At 47.8% G+C, this 12,772-nt stretch overlaps 1 protein-coding gene across 5 annotated transcripts; it reads left to right on the top strand.

Annotated features, from left to right (window-relative positions):
- Positions 1-318: 318 nt before the first annotated feature.
- On the top strand, positions 319-12,222 carry CDC42EP2 (CDC42 effector protein 2). 5 transcript variants are annotated; one of them, XM_028709943.2, is made up of 3 exons: positions 319-441; positions 10,748-10,950; positions 11,130-12,222. In XM_028709943.2, the coding sequence occupies exon 3, from the start codon at positions 11,142-11,144 to the stop codon at positions 11,862-11,864; it is 723 nt and encodes a 240-aa protein (XP_028565776.2). In that variant the 5' UTR covers positions 319-441; positions 10,748-10,950; positions 11,130-11,141; the 3' UTR covers positions 11,865-12,222. The 5 variants fall into 5 exon arrangements, with proteins under 5 accessions (XP_028565776.2, XP_028565780.2, XP_077776488.1 ...); XM_028709947.2 differs by lacking the exon at positions 10,748-10,950 and having other exon boundaries at positions 371-441; XM_077920362.1 differs by having other exon boundaries at positions 371-441; positions 10,745-12,222.
- Positions 12,223-12,772: the final 550 nt, after the last annotated feature.

The following is a 12,772-nucleotide window of genomic DNA, read 5'->3' as shown; positions in this document are numbered from 1 at the left end:
TCTATATGAGATTCCTGAGCTTGAATTTGGGTTTTTCTGCAACCCAAAAAGCCCCTGCCGTCAGCGCTGAACTATCGTCCTTTCCTCTGGAGGAAAGTCTGGGATTGTAAGTAGCCTTCTTCGGCTGCAGCGAAAATCTAAGTTCCTCTGCACACGCTCAGGGGCTCTTGGGTCACAACAAGCCCAGGGGTTTCGCTTCCTTAAAAGACTGTTGCAATATGCAATTTTGAAAAGAAAAAAGCAGAAAAGCGACGAGGGGAGGAGTCTGAGAGAAGGGCGGGGCTTGCGGCTCAGAGCTGCCGCCTTGGATTGGCTGGTGGCCTCGGGGAGGCGGGGCTTTGTGGTGGGTGGCAATTGCAGGCTAGTGGAGCTCGCTCCTTCTTTGCTCGTCAGTTGCCGCAGGAAAAGGAGCAGCCGGCGCCGCCCAGCTGCGAGCCCGGGGTGAGTAAATCGCATTGGGAGAGGAGAACGAGGAAACTGCCTTCAAAAATACGGGGTGGAAGGGAGACCTGGTTAAAAGCTGCGTCCCTGACCCGCAAGATCTTTAGGGGGGCTCTGTATTTATTGTGGGGATCCAGATCATTGTGGGCTCTTGGGAGGGGATCCATCCCATTGACAACGCCCTGAAGAGATGCCGGGGTTCAGGGATTGCCCAACTTATGCTGGTGGTGTTATAGGGAGAGGGGGATTTGCAGTGTTTGGGGAAGGCACTCTGCACATGTTCAGAATCCCCAGGGTTGCAGTTCCTACCTGGTAAAAATCTAGCCGCGGGATCTCTCTTTTCCTTCTACCCGACTCTGTTCACCCCCGACCCTTCTTCCGCGTTGATCGTTCCACATTCTCCAGCACAGACCCAGTCGCAAAGTATGAACATCGTTTTTTAAAAGATATATACTGGGCGGGGCGGGAAGTTTTTTGGGGGTGGGGGTGCTGTTTTGTGTTAGCTGCTCCTGAGTCGTTAGAGGTGCCTTCAACTTCCTTGCTTCTTAACCCTTGGAGATGTCAAGAGTTGGCGGGTTTGAGATCATTCTAGATTAATTAGAACAGGGTGTGTGTGTGTGTGTGTGTGTGTGTGTTTTGCGGCGGGCGTTGCGCGCAATGGTTAGGGAGCCACGCGGCGGGGCGGGTGCGGGGTGTCTAAGGAGGATACAGAGCTTGGCTCCGGGATCTCCCAGCTTCCCCGCCGGGGATCCAGCATTCAGCGTGTGCCATAAGAACGAGAGTTTACTGGAAGGAGTGCGGAGAGCGGCTGGTGGGGTTTGCTTACTTCCTAGCCCCTCCCTGAGCAACCGGGGGGGGGGGGGTGCGAAGCAGAGAACTTCACTTTGCATCCGGCAACTTTTTGCCAACAACCTTTACCAGCCTCTGCTCCTGTGTCTATAGCAGCAGCAGCAGCAGAAGCAACTGGATCTATGGAGTGTCGCAGAAAACTTGCAAAAAGGTCCACCAGTGATACAATCCTGTACATATCTATCCGGAAGGAAGACCCGTTGAGTCCAGTGGGCCTTATTTTTACGCGAGGACGACCCCAGTCTTATTCCTGACAGATGCTGCTTAGATCTCCCTGGTAATCCTGATAACAGGGTGCAAATTCAACAGCCCCTTCCCTCTGTATTTATTTTTTGCTATTTATTTTTTAGCAGACGGGGAGGTTCTATTTAACAATCCTGACTCATAGCCTCTGATAACCCCCCCCCCAAAACCCGGAATTTATTGCCTCTTCCCCACACCCCAGCCATTTTGGGCAGTGGTCCCTGTCATTGCAACATCTTGTGGCTGGAGTTTCTACTAAGTTAAACATGCTGTGCAAAGAAGTGTCTCATTCTCAATGTGCTGCCTGTCAAACTTTATTAGGTGACCCAAGATATATCTCTCCCTCTCCCCTCTCCTGTTGTCTCTTTCTAAGCTACACAGCACTAAATTGAGGGTGGAGGCAGCCTGAGGGCCACATTTGGCCATCAGTCTAATTTCATGCAGGTGGCAGTGGGGAGAAGGGCGAGAGGAATGGAGATGGTGGAAAAAGAGAGAAAGGGCTATTCTTCCCATTTTTCTTGGTGCCAACTCCACCCTCATGTGCACCTGGCAAGTTTTCTCCTTGCCCAGAACGTTGCCCTCATTAGAAAAAAAGTTTCTCCACCTCTGTCAAAAATGCTTTAGCCCAATCTTTGTCAACTGTGTGCCCTCCAGATGTTTTTTACTGGTCCAAACCATCTGGGTGGCATCAGGCTGGCAAAAGCTGCTTTAGCTGTTCCTTGTATCCCTAGTGTTCCGACCCCATTTTATTCATTTCGTTCACCCTTACCTGCACTTAGATGCTCTTCCAGCTCATGTGAACAATTTCCCCTCCTCATTTCTTCCTATCCTTGACTGGCTTGCTTTCTTTTATTTTTTTTTTACAATAGCGTACTGTTTTTAATATTGGGTTGTGTTCAACTAAGTTCTTCCCAGAGAATCGAATGGGCCCAAGTTACTCATCCTCATTAACTTCAGTGGGTCTCCTCTGAGTAGGAATAGCATTGGATGCAGCCCATTGCCTTGTTTGCAAGTAGCCCAGGGGATATTTATTCTGGGATGGCCTTGGAAGCAAATGATGTAAGTAGAAGGCATAAGAACAGCGCAGGCTGGGCTTTGCTGGGTATGTTGGAAACCCTGGCACTTTGCATTTTAGAAAGGAACACTTGATCATGTAATGTCAGCTGTTTTGTTTTAACTGTGATAATTCTGGAATAATACAGGGGCAGAAGACAGATCTCTTTAAAAAAAAAAAGTGAAAAACAACCAATCTCTCTCTCTCTCTTAAATATAAATTAAAAACTGGCCAGATGGCAAGCAGACATGTCTGTTCCCATCTGTCTTGGCCCGGCTTTCCACACCTCTCTGTATTTAAGGAATGGAACCTGGCAGCTACATTTGTGTGTGTGTGAAATAAATCTTGGACCTTTTACAACAGGGGTGTGGTGGTCAGGAGGGCGTCTCTGAGGTTCCAGGCCTGGCAGAGTAACTATAAACTCTCGGGTTTAGAAGCTGGCGTCATTGTAGTGCTTTCTCTCTCTCTCTTTCTCTCCCCACCACCAGACCCCCCAGAGATTCATCTTCTGGGCTATATAAAGCCCTCTGCAAGTGTCCACCCTTCTTTCACCCCCTCCCCAAGTTGCCCCCAATATATAGCCCTTTCCATTGCTGCCCAGCTATTAAAGACCCATCCGAATTGAATGGCATTGATTTCACAGAACAGGTGAGCACACGTGAAAGTTGCATCAGGGTCTTAGATTGGACAATACCTTGGCGGAGGGCGGGGAGATGCTTTGTAACTTTAGAAACCCGCTCCCCTCTCCTGGAGCTATCTTTGGATGCTACTTGGGCTGTGGGAAGTCTGAAATGGATACAGAGGGGTCGGTGGGTGGGCTAACTGGGCACGGCACGTAAATGACATAGTGCCGGGAGAGGGGGGCAGAGGAAGCTGGATGGAAGCCTTCTCTTCGTAAGCATTTTCAGTCGCTAGGCAAATGTACGGGAACAATTCTCGTTGGTTTTGTGAGGTGTTAGCTTGCTCTCTTCATTCAGTGTTTTGCTCTGCCTGCATCCCTGCCAGGGGAGAATTCCCATGGGTTCCCATGCTTCTCTCCCTGTGCATATGTCTTTATGTACTCATATGGGAGTCCTCCTGTGCTTCGAATGGGGACAGTGGTAAAAGCAGGAAACATGGGTGGTTGGCATGTTTGGACCTGTGGGCACATTTGGAGGGAGTGTGCCCTGCTCTCCCCATCTCCTTACCTGCTGACAGACAAACACCCCCCACCACCGTCACTTTCCCTTGGGACCTGGATAAAATGAAAATGGAGTCTCTAGAATTTTTACATGGGATTTCCTAAAAAAACAAGCCCACTATCAAAGTTTTTACTGCACAGTAAAAATCACAGATCAGGTTGGTTTAAGGTGCTGGTCCTCATGGAACTTCAGGGTTGGTTTTTTTCATGGGGGTAAGAAAAACAAATTGCAGGAGGACACACCTGTGTAAATGGGGGTCAGCTGTGATTTGATGGTGGTTTTTAACATTTGTGTTGTGTTTGCAAGTGTTCAGACTGCTTTAGTCACCCCCTGTTGTTCACCTCCCTAACACCTGGGTACTTGGAGATGGACTGCATCTGAGTATGGAGGTTCTCTTTGATAGTTCCTGTTGGAATAGGTCACCCAATTCTCTTAGATGTCCAGTATCCTGTTTCTAACCCCTGGTTGGCCAAATGCCTCCAGGAAGTCCATCTAAGCAGAGCATGGAGACAGCAGCCTTCTGCCATTCATGTGTCCCTCGTCCTCTGTTGGTCAGCAGTATAAAGCCTCTGACCATGTGGGGGTTTATTTAGCTGTCATGAGTGATAGCACGTGGAAAGGCAGCTTGGATCAGAAAGAAACAGTCTGCAGAGAAGGAGTTGAGCGCATTTTGCTGCAGTTTCACACCCTCCCAATATTGCTTTTCACAGACAGCAGCGTCTAAGTGAAGATACCTGGGTACCAGGATGGCGCCTGATGTCTCCAACATCATGCCTGGGGATCCTTGGTTCTTGCCTGTTTTCACACACTAACAACACAACCTGTAAAATTCTTTTTGTGATATTTTATCTGCACATTTGGAGCGAATTTCAGAAATCAAAAAGCCGTATTAAAAAATATGACTTTCGAGATGTCTGGTCCCAAAATGGCAACTAGACGTTCCGCTTTGGTGACTGTAGCCTTAAACCCCCATTTAAGGAGCCATGTATTTGAGTTTCTAACACTGATTCACAGGACCCTAAAGTTGAAGGAGGCCTCGTACAGCCCATTCCCCTGCTTGGGTCAGGAAATCCAGGCGAAGGTCACCCCATGAGAGCATGGTGAAGCCTCTGCTGGAAGACTTCCACTGACATAACACGCAGAAAGTAGATATGGATTTCCTGGCAGATTTCTAGGCAGTTAGTGGTAGGACTAGGAAGCTAACATATTAGTAGTAGTAGTAGTATTTGTCAGTGGCTTTTTACCTTCAAAAAAGCCTAATAATAATTTTATTATTTATACCCTGCCCATCTGGCTGGGTTTCCCCAGCCACTCTAGGCAGTTTACAGCACATTTAAAAACATAGTAAAGTGTCAGACATTAAAAACTTCCCGATACAGGGCTGCCTTTAGATGTCTTCTAAAAGCTGTGTAGTTCTTTATCTCCTTGACATCTGATGACATCTTGATACAACAAATGAAAAAACTAAAACCAGATTTTTTAAAAAAATATTGTATAATAAAAAATATCTAAAATGCTAATCCAATAACATAGTAATAAAGTATCAGTAAGAAAGAGTATTCTGACCGCCCTTTACGAGTGCATTGTGCAACATTTCATTGATGCAATGATAGTGGATTTAAATAGGCCACATCATTCCACTGTTGTCTGCAAGGGCACACTTTGAGCTATAGCGCAACAAGGGGCTCATCCACACTGCCTCTGGTCCTTCTGCTTTCATCCTGGGGGAAAGTGCTCTTTAGTGCTCAATCAGAGCAAACAGCAATTCGAGTTTGCTCTAGTTTAGCACTGAAGAGCAGGTTTCCCCTAAGGAGTGGGGCAAGTGGAAAACCATTCAGACCTATGACTAGAAAGCGTGGGTCAAGCATGAAACAGCTTGGACTTGTGCTTTCTAGTGACAGACCAAGCGGAAGTGTGGACCAGCCCCAAAGCGGGACAATGGGGCCTCCTCCCCTCTGGTACATTTGCGATACGAAAAGTTACAGAATTTCACCAGGAAGTTATGGGACATTTCCCGATTGGAAAGCTGCTCTGCAGCTTTGGTGGGTGCAAATTGTCCTGAAAGTGGAATCCCGGGTAACTTCCATCATGAGCGCAAACAATCACTAATGCACAGTAAAAAGGAGAGCCCCGCCCCCAAAGTTCAACCAAAACCTCCTTTCTAACTTCAGCCCATATTAAATCTAGTCCTGCTGCACCCTGGGGAAGAAGTCTTTGCCTTCTTTTTATATGGAAGCCTTTCTGGTCTTTGAAGAATATCAGGCCGCCATTTCTCCAGGCTAAAACAACCCCATAGCAGGTGTCTGCCCATCTCATTCTTGTTCTGCCTCTGTGCAGCTGCTCTGACACCTCGAGGTGCATCTTCAAACTGCTCGAAAAGTGCTTTCATGATCACTTGCAGGCCTTTGTTGCTGCTGCTGTTGCCACCTGCTCTCGCTTCCTTTGTGCTGCGTTTATTCAGCACCATTAATTGGTGCACAGCTCACTGTAACATAAGCAGCAAAGGCGAGGTCCCTGCCCTGAGCTGCTTCCAATCCATAGGAGCTGACTCCTAGGGGTTGAGGTCCCTTTTCCCTCCCCATAAGTTGATGAGTGTTGCCATTAAAATGGTGTCTGTGCACTGCGTCATGCAATCGATTATGTAGCGTGCAGTTTACCTCCCCCCCATATTTTATTCAAATTGGCACCCTGTTCCAATATTATTTTTTGTAATAATTTTTTATTCGTTTTCAATTACAGTTCAATAATAGCCTCATTATAACAATACCAATTTATAATACAATTATTAATACCAATCATTCAATTAGCGAATTATATAATTTAGCTAGAGTGAGGGCCCTCACATTTTAGATTTGTTGGTTTTCTTTATTTCTGCGTTCCAAAATCTTATTGGATTTCATTACATTCCGGTCATAATAATAATCCCTTATTCAACCACTGCAATATTAATAACTTCTATTCGTGTTGACACATTAAATGATTTATAAAACTTCAAGTGAGGAACTCAAACTGTATCCTTGTTCTTCTTGTGGGTGACAATTATATTGTCCTTGGTATTTCTTCCTGTCCTTGCAAGATGTTACGTCTTTCTTTCTCCTGATTATTGCTGTTATCTGTTGTGCCATGGGCAATTTTAGACTGGCTGATATCACAATCTAAAATTCATTGATGGGGAGAGAACCAAAGGAGGGAAGGATGCGGGGAGGCAAAAGGTTACAAAGAATGAAAGTACATTTCCTTATGGGTGAAAATGTGGAACATTCACCCTGATCGGTTTGCAGGAAGGTTAGATGGCGTGCGGCTTGTTTGCTGAGCATTCGTTCAGATTTGTGGGAAGGTTAGATGTTTCATCAAGCAAGGGTTAATCCCGCACTTTCTGATGCATTTTCTCTGCAAAAAGTTGGATTTCTGTGGTGTGGGGATGGACAGTGTGTTGGTTGTACAAGAGCTCCAAATCGACTTGTTCAACCTGAATTTGGTGGTATACGATTGAACGCCACCTGGAAGCAACACCCGCGGTGAGTGCAGTGCCCAAGTAGCTTGGAATGGGAAGCCACGACTGCACCACCATCTTAATAACGGTTCAATGTCCCAATCTTGTGCATGTCTAATCAGAAGTTAGTCTTTGGTCAGAGAACTGCAACTTGATAGGGATTCAGTTTGCACAGAGAATCTTAGGAAGCAGTGCCAGTTAAGCTGATTGCAAACCAGTGTGGCCTGGGGGTTAGAGTGTGTCTGAATAGGATTTGGAAGACCCAGGTTCAAATTGCCCTGTCTCTTTCAGCCTTACCCATGGTTGTTGCAAAGATAAGAGGCAGATAAGTTAGCCAGTACACTGCCCTGATGTCTTTGGAGACGAGGGTGGGATATAGGTGTACTCAGAGCTTGGAATGAGCTAGTTTGCTCTAATGAAGTTTGCTGAATTTGTTCAAAAAAATCTCTGAACTACACCTGAAAGTTCCCATAATTACCAGGTGAACTAAACATGAATTAAGTTCTTTTTTTTTTTTTTTCAGTAGAACTTGGGACAGTTTCTAGTTCACGTTCATTCTCTTATTGTGTTTTTTCAGGTTTTAGTCTCTTGTGAGCCTTTAAGCTGAAAGGGCATAACTGTTGGCAATAAATAAATAAAATAAGTGAAACGATTCACATTTCCGCTACAGGGACGTTTCCTTAGTCTTCAGTCCATTTTACACTTTAGCTCAGCAACTTGTAGCATTATGAATGCCAGGGAGAAAATTGCTGAGGATGATTGGGATGAACTTGAATTGAACTGTAAACCTGAAATGGTTCATTTTCTAAAGGGACAAACGTGAACTGGAATTTGTTCCTTGTCTCATGGTCTATGTTCCCATCCGCCCTAGACAACATGGGCAAAGATCAAGGAAGTTGGAAGCCGAACAGCATTGGGAGACTCACAGGTTCCTTATCTCTGGTTTAAAGAATTGGTTGGTGGTTTGTGGTTGCTCTTGAGAGGAGCCAGAGTTGCTCCTTTGAGAAATGTGACTTACCTGGACTTACACAGCCACCTAGTGGAATCTTGGAAGAACTTGGGGTCGGTTGCTCAGGCAGGGGACCCTTTAGAAATTTCTTTCAAATTCCCCATACACTCTTTTTGTGGGTTTGCAAAATTTTAATCAGGCGGGGGGAGGGATAAATGGGAAGCCTTGTTAGTCCCTGGATATTTTTGGCTTTTTAAAGGTGGATGTTCACATCCCCCTGCCTGGCCTAGGCCCCATCTGCACTATACATTTAAAGATGAACCATGGCTTTCCCCCCACAAAGCCCCCCCCCCTCAAAAAAAAACTACTCAGGACTTTCTCCTCAGAGAATCCGGGGAGTTCCAGTTTGTCAAGGGAGTTGCGAGTTGTTAGGAGGCCCCCTATTCCCCTCAGAGAGCTACAATTCCCAGAGTGGCTTAACAATCCCTCTTCACAGGGGACTCTGGGAATTGTAGCTCTGCAAGGGGAGTCTCCTACCAACTCTTGGCATCTTCAACAAACTACAGTTCCCAAGGTTATTTGGCAGAAGCCATGGCTGTTTCAAGTGGTAGCTTTAAATCTATGATGCAGATGAAGCCCGAGGTATGTAGAAAATCGCTTGATACCAAGCCCTGCACTGGCCTTTCCCAACCTGGTGCCCCTCGGATGCTGTTGGTCTACATCTCCCATCATTCTTGACAGTTGCTGATTGGGGCTGATAGGCCTTGAAGTCTGTTGCTTCAAGCTGTGCTGCTTTTTCTGGGTTGGTGACCTCCGCAGCAGTGCTTTTGAGCCCAGAGTCAAGGCTGTTTGTGTGTGGCATTTGGCGGGGCAAGAGAACAAGTGGCGATTGTCCAAAGCAGCGCATCGGAGCTGTGGGCCCAGCTTCTTTCAGCCGCTGGCGTATTGTTCTCTGTTGTGTACCCTCCGCTTGCAAAGAGAGAGAGAGAGAGAAAGCTGCCTGGATTGCTTTTCTGTGGTTGTTGCAAATGAGGCCCGTTTCCCCTTTTAAATCCTTCCCTTCCTGGCTCGTCCGTTAAACAGTTGCTCGTGATAACCTGCTCTGTCAGCAGTGCGCCGAGCCAATGCTCTTGAGGCTTTGGTGTGCACCAGCGCCCTGCCAGGCGCTCAGACAAAAGGCCGCTTTATCCATCAGCCCACCCCTGACAGAGCAGCCACCTGTTTCGAGTCGGCTGCAGAACGCTCTCGCTTGTTCAGACCCGGCCAGGCCACATGGACTGGGGTGTCCTTGCTTTTTAATGCCTCGGGGAGCAGAGGCCCTGCCAAATGGCGCTGGGATCAGCCGTTTTAGTTGTTATTTATTTCAAAAACAGGTATGCCGCTTAATTGCCGCCTCTGCCTCTGAGCGGTGCTCAAAAAGCTGAACAAACAGAGAAGAGAAAATCTGTTTTACAACGAGCAGCAAAAGTGTTGCTCTGAATATCAGTTTCTGGGAATTCAAAACTGGGAGAGCGCTGTTGGCCCTCAGGTCCTGTGTAGTGGGGCTCCCAATGTGCAGCCGGCTGGCCACTGTGAGAACAGGATGACGCCCCTCCTTCCTCAAACATCTAAAAGGGGTATAATGTGTTAATCAGGCAAAGGGCTGGTGACTAATGGTGTATATTATTATTGTTGTTGTTGTTGTTGTTGGCCTTTGGACTGATCCAGCAGCCAGGCTCTTCATGGCGACATTGCTGCTCCTTTTCCTCACTCTATGCCTGGGGAGGGGGTCAGATGAATAGCGTCTGCTGCCTGGTCACGCCAGCCCTTCCTGAAGGCATTCTGGGAAGGAGAGGGAGATGACCTTGACGGGCCCAAGGCAGCAAGAAATGCTTCCAATCCCAAACAACACAGGTTCCAGATTTGGCCCTTATGTGGTGAGCAAAGAGAGCTCTTAGTTCAGGGATGAGGAACCACAGGCCTAGAGAATGGATGTGGCCCTCCAAGCCTCCCTACCTGGCCCTCGGGACTCTTCCCTGGCCGTGCTCCTCACCAGCCGTGTTTTGGCTTGGCCTGAATGTAATCTGATAATGCTTGCCTGGAGGGAGGATAGAGAGGGGTTGAGTGTAGAATATGTGTGGGGAACCTTCAGCCCTACAGAAACTGCTAAACTACAACTCCCATCATCCTTAGCCGTTGACCATGCTTGCGGTGGCTGATGGGAATTGTAGCTCAGCAACACCCGGAGGTCCAAAGATTCCCAACACATGGTGTAGAAACTAGTCTCCTGTACAAAGGTAAAATGTGTGCTCATTGCTCCGCCCACTTTTGCTTCTAGCCCCGCCCACCACAGAAATAGGGTTCTCAGAAGGGAATGTGGTCTTCTGGGTGAATAGGATTCCCCATCAGGGATTGCACTTGGGACCTTCTGCATGCAAAATAGATGCTCTACCCTTGAGCTGTAGTCCTTCCCTCTATGGTTGGGCTTAAATTCCAATTGGGCGATCATTAAAACAGAATTCTTAATTTAATTTCAATCTTTTCTTCTTTCTTAGCAGAACTGCAGACAGATTCTGGTTATGAAGGAAGGAATTTATCCAGCCTGAGGTGGCTCTGGGGTTTCCCCCTTGTATTGACTTCTTGAAGTTCTGTTGGAATCTCCCGTGGCTCGGCCTCTGCGTTGGCGAACTTCTCAGGTGCACGGCTGCCGGGGAATCCTTCGTAAGGTCACTTCCTACCAGCAGAATCAACTTACCTCTAGGTAACTTGTTAGTGGCTCATGCCCAACTGAAAGCCGATCCCATTGTGGCTGATAACCTCCTGTCTTGCAAGGACTCTTCAGCTTTTAAGCGGCCTGGTTTTGACTTGATGATGATTGTTTTGAATCTGAAGCGCCAGCACTGAACGGCCCTTCTTCTTCCCCCCTCCCCTCCTTTACAGCAGTCGACAAAGATGTCCACCACCAAAGTGCCCATCTACCTGAAAAGAGGAAGCAGGAGGGGCAAGAAGGAGAAACTGCGAGACATCCTCTCTTCAGACATGATCAGCCCACCGCTAGGGGACTTCCGGCACACAATTCATATCGGCAGCGGTGGGGAGAACGACATGTTTGGTGACATCTCATTTCTCCAAGGGAAGTTCCACCTCCTGCCCAGGACAGAGGGCAATGTGAGTCCAGGTGGCACCAGCCAGTACATGGTGCCGTTCGAGTTCTCGAGGACCGCTACCATCTCGGGTTACGATCCGCCGCCTTCGGACATCCCCTCCCCTCTCCTCAAAAACGCCATCTCCCTGCCGGTCATCGGTGGCTTGCAGGCGCTGACCCTGCCTTCTGCTCCACCCCCGCCCAAACCGCCGCGCCTGCACCTCGACGACAAAGCCCAAGCCGCTCCCCAGACGAATGACCTTGTGCTGAGTCCTTCCTGCGCTGTATCTGCTAGGACTTCGGAACCCCTTGGCGCCGCCAACGGCAAGTGCCCGGCCCCTGTGAATGGGTTCTCAGGGGAAGAAAACAAAGACAAGGCTTTCATGTCCCACGCAGGCTCCCTGCTCTCCCTTCACGTGGACTTGGGCCCGTCGATTTTGGACGACGTCCTGCAGGTGATGGAGAAGCACCAAACGGCAGATGTGGGTGCTCCGTTGCAGGATTCCGGCAGACAGGAAATCCTGACGTAATGAGAAAGGCGGCCGGCGGAGGGGGACCTGTGACTTTGAAAGCGCAGCCTTTTTGTACATAAGAGAGTGCTTTGCTGTTAAATTGGGTGACTGGGGGTGCGTGTGCAGGCAAGGATGTGCGCACACACCTGTGTGAGATCCTTTGGTGCAGCTTCACTAGTAATATAATTCCTCCCAGCTTTCAAAGAGCATCTTGCAGAATGCAGGCTTCACTCCTTACAACGCAGCACTCCGTTTTGACAAAAGCTGAGATGGGTCCCTGTCTTGTGTGCTCTTGGCAGGCTCTACAAAAACACACCCTTCTACTGAAACTTGTATTGGAAGCAAAGCAATAAATTAATAAGCATCTGTTAAGTTACCCTCGTGAACAAATGTTATGGGTGTGGATCCTGAAAAGCTGATGGTTAATTGATGGGTTGGGGAAGAAAACCTCAACAGTGAAGAGGTGTGTGTTGTTGTACATTCTTTGTAGCAGGAGTGGCGGGGACGATGTTGCACTGCTCATTGATGGGAAGGGCAGCACGGCACTCTTGAGCAGTCGTCAGAGATTGTCCCGTGCTGGAGGGAGGAGGAAGCCATGTTTCTAGCGTTGGAATGTAAACAGGAGTCAGGATATTTCATTTAAGTTCTTAAGCTGGTAATATGGCCATGTTAATGAATAGTTAAGGGTGGCATTCCTGTGCTGGAATTTCATGGGAAAAGACTCTGAGTCATACAGGTTGGCTGTGGCTGGTGCAGTTTAGGGAGCTGCCTTATAACACATCACACTATTTATCTAGATCAGAATCATCTGCTCTGATTGATGGCAGGGTCCTAAGCAGAGAAGGTGCCTTTCCCATCACTTGCTACCTGATCCTTTTAACTAGAAACGCCAAGATCTGAACCTTAGTCCATAGTTAATGCTATTT

This window comes from Podarcis muralis, chromosome 16 (genome assembly GCF_964188315.1).
Source record: "Podarcis muralis chromosome 16, rPodMur119.hap1.1, whole genome shotgun sequence".
Taxonomy (NCBI): Eukaryota; Metazoa; Chordata; class Lepidosauria; order Squamata; family Lacertidae; genus Podarcis; species Podarcis muralis.
This window is presented reverse-complemented; position numbering and strand designations above follow the sequence as displayed.

Bases quoted from the DNA above. Each gene is read 5' to 3' on its own strand.
- CDC42EP2 (XM_028709943.2), top strand. From the start codon at position 11,142: ATGTCCACCACCAAAGTGCCCATCTACCTGAAAAGAGGAAGCAGGAGG.